The 6,478-nt window shown below is 46.7% G+C and overlaps 1 protein-coding gene across 1 annotated transcript in view; it reads right to left on the bottom strand.

Annotated features, from left to right (window-relative positions):
* The window catches only part of stard13a (StAR related lipid transfer domain containing 13a), a 59,550-nt gene extending 54,619 nt beyond the window's left edge, over window positions 1-4,931 (bottom strand). Inside the window, exon 1 of the mRNA XM_063203096.1 lies at window positions 4,468-4,931. Within this exon, the coding sequence (XP_063059166.1) occupies window positions 4,468-4,591 (124 nt within the window). The 5' untranslated portion in view covers window positions 4,592-4,931. The remainder of the gene's footprint in view (window positions 1-4,467) is intronic.
* Window positions 4,932-6,478: the final 1,547 nt, after the last annotated feature.

The raw sequence follows: 6,478 nt of genomic DNA, 5'->3' as shown, positions 1-6,478 counted from the left end.
GTTCATGGTGGTGGCATTTAGTGTTTTGGTGGCAGTGGGTGGGCGGGTGACAGCGGTAAGCCGTGTGCCAACCTTGCTGTGGGAAAGTGCATGTGGGTGATAGCCGTGGTGTTATTTTCTTGAGTGTATTGAGTGCATTATGTGGGTGTGTGGGGGTTGGTGGCACTTTTAGTGAAGAGTGTGCTCTAGCTACAGCACCTGAGTTGGGAGTTGGTGGCGGTTGTTGGGTGGCAGGCAACAGTAACCAAGTGCCAGAGTGCCACCCAGGGCTGTGGGGCGGCACATGGGGCGTAGGGGTGGTAGTGGTGGTGGTACTTTTGTGGTACTGACTACACAGTGTGCCAACTGTGCCAGGATGCCTGCTCTCATGCTGTGGGGTGGTGAATGGGGGGTGTTGGGGTGGTGGTGGTGGTACTTTTTATGGCACTACACACACCCAGTGTGCCAACTGTGCCATGCTGTGGCGGTGGTGGTATTTTAGTGGCGGTGGTGCTTTTTCATGTGCAGCTACAGCTACAAGCTGATGGTGGTGGGTGGCATTACTAATGTGTACCAATGCGTAACATTGGCGCGGGTGTACCAATCCCAACCGAAACTCTGATTAATAATACATTGGTTTTATATAGCGCGTTTCATGGCACTCAAAGACCCTTGAAAGACCATATAACATAAAAACAAAAAACATACAAACCCTCAAAGACATACAGAGACTCAATATGAGTACAAAACAGGGACACAACAAAAATAGACGGCTGTGGAAAGTTTAAGTCCATGACGAAATGGAATGGTCACGTTTGGTGGAGATGACAACAAACGTTTTACTCGGGTGGGCAGAGTGACATGTGCGTTGTGGGGTTAAAGCTGTTGGTTGGCCGGCAGCAACAAACCCTGTGCCAACCTTGTTGTGGGTGGCACTGTACAGTAGAGTGGGCAGCAGCTTGGCACTTGGTGTGGCGGGCGCTTATAGTACAGTGCAGCTGCCATCCCACAGCAACCAACAGTATCTTAGCCCTGCTTTCACTGCAGCCCACGCCGACAGGACACACAAACAATACGTCTCACAGGACGCATTCACATGACTGCACACAGTACAGAATAGTATGTGCCGGTTGCACCGTTGTATGAGTTTGTATGTATTGTGACTTTGTAGTGTGTAGTGTGTGTGTGTGTGTGTGTGTGTGTGTGTGTGTGTGTGTGTGTGTGTGTGTGTGTGTGTGTGTGCACGTGTGTGTGTGTGCTTGTGTAGGCCTATATATTTTCATCTGTGTGTCTGTGTGGGCATGTTTGTGTCCTTTTGTATATATGTTTTGAGTGTGTGTGTGTGTGTGTGTGTGTGTGTGTGTGTGTGTGTGTGTGTGTGTGTGTGTGTGTGTGTGTGTGTGTGTGTGTGTGTGTGTGTGTGTGCTTTTGTAAATATGTGTGTGTGTCCCTCTGCTCTGTGTGTATGTGTGTGTGTGTGTGTGTGTGTGTGTGTGGGTGGGGGACTGGGTCAAGAACACAGGAAAACAATGCATTCTGCAAATGAGCTTTTCTTCGAGCCTCAAACAGTTCATACACCAGGGCTATTCAAATGGAGGCCCTGTGGCCAGATGTGGCCCTTGGATGGCAGGGTTCTGGCCCACCATAAGTAAAATGGGAAAAAAAATAAAAATAAAAAAATACCGGTAGCCTATGTGTGCTATCTCTGGCCGTGCATAATTTGCAATCACTAACACTTCAGGTTGGTGATATTTCTACTATACATTCACATGAGAGTGAATTTGATCTAAAACAGTGTCATATGTAGACCATCATAAGAAATAGAGGGGCGAATATCTGTTCTGTCTGGAAAGCTATCTGCTTGTTCTGCACCCTTACTTCAGACACTGTGCTGCTCGCAGTTATACAGAATCTATGTTCGGCCCCTTCACTAGAGGGAATTTGAAAAACTGGCCCTCTGTGACTTTTAATTGAATACCCCTGCCATACACCTCCGCTGCACTATGGAATACAGGCAGGCAGGTAGACAGGCAGGCAGGCAGGCCGGCAGGCAGGCAGGCCGGCAGGCAGGCAGGCAGCAGGCTGTGCTTTGGTGGAAAGCAGAAAACTCACTGACCTCCTGTGGCGGGAAGAAGAAAGCAACGCCAACCTCAACACTACTGCTGCTGCTGCTGCTGCCTCCAGCCCTTCAGAGCCAGAGCTACCCCCACATAGCCTGGTTCCTACCAGACCTCTGTGTGTGTGTGTAGCTCTGGTGGCGCTCAACACACACAGAGGTCTGGGAGCATGTAGCAGGATTCCATTTCTCCACTTAAAAAACAAGTGGAGCAATAAATACTCATTATCTTTTGACTGGAGAAATGGAATCCTGCAACATGCTGAGCTCCCAGACCTAGTGGTGGACCTCGGGCAAGAGTCAGGCCAACATCCACAGGCACTACCGGGACAGACTGGGCATGACAACAGCACTGTATGACATGGTCACAGTGTGCAATGACAACAATACCTTGCTTACAGTATAGCCGTGTCTTTATTTTTTGCGCTTTGACAAAGTCTGATATCGTCCAATATTCATTGTTCTCAACCACAGCCATAGTCACAGGCACCACCAGGACGGACTGGGCACGACAACAGCACTGTATTACACAATGACAACAATGACAACAATACTTAACAGTACGGAATTGTCTTAATATTTCGCTTTGACAAAGTCTGATATCATCCAATATTCACTTTTCACAGTCACAGTCACAGTTACAGGCACCACCAGGAATGACTGGGCATGACAACAGCCATGTATTACAAAGTCACAGTGTGCAATGACAATAATACCTTACAGTATGGAAGTGTCTTTAGTTTTGCGCTTTGACAAAGTCTGATATCATCCAATATTCATTTTTTCCTCACCATGTGTTTCTTGAGAGTGACAATTTTAGAATAGTCCACTAATGCCTCTTTTCCACAGCTCAATTGTAAAGCAAAAAGTGGCGGCCGAGTCGCGCTGTGTCGAGCTGTAGGCCTACCCGGAAAATCGGCAGTGGAAAAGAGGCGTATGTGTCTTTATGAAACCAATTTGTGGAATAAACAAAGTCTGAATGTTTCATCAAGTTGGGATGATTCAGGAAGATAGAGAGACCATCTTTGCAAAATAGGCTAAATAGGCAGGTGCATCCAGTGCTTGAAAGCGTGAGGTAACGTGGGAAAGCACACAACACTGAAAAGCCAGAGACATACCTCTGATTACACACACACACACACACACACACACACACACACACACACACACACACACACACACACACACACACACACACACACACACACACACACACACACACACACACACACACACACACGTCCCTAGTGTTCACATTTTAGCAAGACTTGAGAAGGTCTTTCTTTGTGTTTTCTTTCTGTTTTTGCTGAACCACTCAACAGTGCAAGCCAAGTTCATGACATATGCAGCACTGAGCTACACACTGCCACTTTTAATCCTCCACACCACAGGGATTCCTCCATCTCACGTCTCTCTGCAGATTACAGATTTCAGATCAATCTATTAAAAAAGTATTATTCCTTTTTTAATATAAAACAAATGTTCATTATCATATCATATGTATGTATACACACTGTATAAGTTCTCCATCTACACGACTGTACCAGGAAAAGCCGATTTAACATCTGCTTTCGTTTTAAAATGTTTTTTTAAAAAATCAAAAAGAGAAAAATATCAACCATGACAAGCCACGGACAACCACAAGTCACTACATTTAATGCGTAAAAATGCACCAACAATGAACAATCATTGACTTCTGGAGGCGATCGATGCACTGGTACCAAACTCAATTCTCTTTGTCACTGGAATGCATATGTGCAGACTAATAGGTGAGTATTCCTGAAGAAATCACTCACAGCTTTAAAAATAATAATAATAAAAAAAATCATCAGGGGCTCAAGTGAAAACAAAAATGGACATCATCTGTCATTGGTGAGCTGCCTACCCAGCCCCGGCCCCTATGATGGTAAGCTCATGATTTACAACACAGTTGTTCCCGACCAAAATTACGACGAAGGCTATATGAATAACAATTCACACAACAAAACAAGTCCACGGGTCATTTCGTCGTAGCGAACATTATGATGGCTTCGTCCGAGAAGCCGGCATTTTAATTTGCTCATTTAGCCCTAAAAAGTTCCTTATGTTGTCTGACTGCACCGCCCCAAGCACTGGTCTTCGATAGCCCGATAAGAGGAGACTCAAGCGTGGAGAACAAAAGCAGATGTGTCCTCTCGTCTGCATCTCATTTCATTCCATACCAAGTAACCAGACAGCATGTCATTTTGACCTTCCCCGTTCGCGCTAAATTAGGCATTTCCCGTCAACAACTGTGCAATTTAGGCCACTCTCATGTTAAAGAAATGATCCAGACTGTATGTCATTGGACACAGCAGACATATATATGCAGCAACTTTCGGTATGGTACTGACCTGCCAGTCGCCTTTCTCGGACATTTCTCCACAATAAATCCCATGCCTTGGACGTGGAGTCGCGCAGCTGCTCGCTGATTGACCGCCGGAGCTGCAGTTTGCTTGACTTTCGTTTGGTTGTCATTGTAAATCGTGACACATAGTAGCCTAATGGTCGGAACCGGTGTAGACTACACACACTCTATGAACCGTTATCTTCCAAGACCGGACACTGTTGCCGCAATAGTCGTCACTCCACCTGATCTGCGGCGTTGCGTCACCATGCACCAGGCAGACAGCCCGCGAAGCCGAGCTACATCTTGCTGAAATACAGAATTATTCCAAACGCGATTCTTGCTTCAGTAAATAAGGCTAATTACATCAGACAATATCCTGCTACTGATTCAGACAGCCCAGTCAATAAGTCTCGGCGCTCGCGACTCGCCTCGTACCGCTGCGCAGCGTAAATCGTGGTCAACCAACCAGCACCAGATGTGGGTGCGCGCGTGAAGTTTCCACTTCATCTGATTACGTGTAAGCAGGCGTCTCTGGTCTCTACCCCCCAAACATGCTTCTCTCTCTCTCTCTCTCTCTCTCTCTCTCTCTCTCTCTCTCTCTCTCTCTCTGTCTCTCTCTCTCTCTCTCACATACACACGTACACATTATTTCCCTATCTTTCCTCCTCCCTTTCCCACCCCAATTTATTTTCTTTAGTATGGGCTGTGGTGACAACATTAGGCTATGATTAATATGATTACTGCAGATTGCTGTAATCATCATCTTGCCTAATATAATAATATAACAGTCATCTTGATATATGCATGATTTAGTCATAATCATACACCCTTCCTAACAAATGACATGTGTGGCAATCTACAGTATGTAACATGGTGTCTGCTAACTGCATTCCAGGATTATCTAGTCAAACTCTGCACTTGGCAACGTTTTGACGACATACAAAGGTCACATGTGCAGTGATTCCTCACATACACTCCAACGCAGGTAAATTGTCCCTCAGATAAGCCCTATAGGAAGCCCATGGAGAGATTCAGAATAGAAAAGATTTGAAAAACAGCAAAAATCCATGCAAAATGAATTTAACTTTTTTGGGTGGGTGGGGTTAGTGCTGTTGCTGCTGTTGTGAAACCCTAGAAATGGTATGTGCTGTGCTGTGCTGTGTTGGAACATCAGAAGGGGGGTAATTCTGCAGTCTGTCATTCCCAGAATGCCTAAAAGGAATCTTCAGTGCTCCGGAAACAGAGGAGCAATTGTTTTCCTCATTCGATCCATGACCTCCGGTTCCAACCACTGGCCGTCCATTCTTCTGAGCCGTGGTAGTAAAGTGTCTGATTTTCCAACAGAGCCGTTGCATAACTGCATGGAGAGCGAAAGGGGTGTTGGAGGCGTGTGCGTGCCATTGGCCTGTGGACTGAATGGCGGTAAAAAAAGTGAAAGGAATCCCAGGCTCGCGCCACGCGCAAGTGTCACTGGCTCCTTCTGCGGGCCTTGGGACAATAAGGAAGTGTCTCACACAGCAGTGGATCGGGATCGCAGCCAAGAAGGGATCGATGCGTGGCACTTACGCACTCTCACAGGCGCATATACTAAACTAGATGCATGCACGCTTAAACAGGCACATTAACATAATCACAGACACACAGACATACAGTTGCATGCAGTCATGAACATTTATGAACTCATACACTTTTCCTTACACACATAAAACCAAACATGCTTTTCCTATTCATCATACACATTCACGCACACACACAAACACGCACACACGCACGCACGCACGCACGCACGCACGCACGCACACGCACACGCACACACGCACACACACGCACACACACACTTCAACTCACATAACAAACTTCCCAGCCTTCCTAGTCCCAGCCTCCTTAAGGAGGTGGTTGCCCATGAAAGCCGGGGGCGGCGAGGCCAGGCGAGAGTCCCCTTGCATCGGGTAGAGCAGAGAGCAGAGTAGAGGTGTCGACATGGCATGTCATGAGGTGGATGGGTGGGGGCACCG

Source organism: Engraulis encrasicolus, chromosome 7, assembly GCF_034702125.1.
Source record: "Engraulis encrasicolus isolate BLACKSEA-1 chromosome 7, IST_EnEncr_1.0, whole genome shotgun sequence".
Taxonomy (NCBI): Eukaryota; Metazoa; Chordata; class Actinopteri; order Clupeiformes; family Engraulidae; genus Engraulis; species Engraulis encrasicolus.
This window is presented reverse-complemented; position numbering and strand designations above follow the sequence as displayed.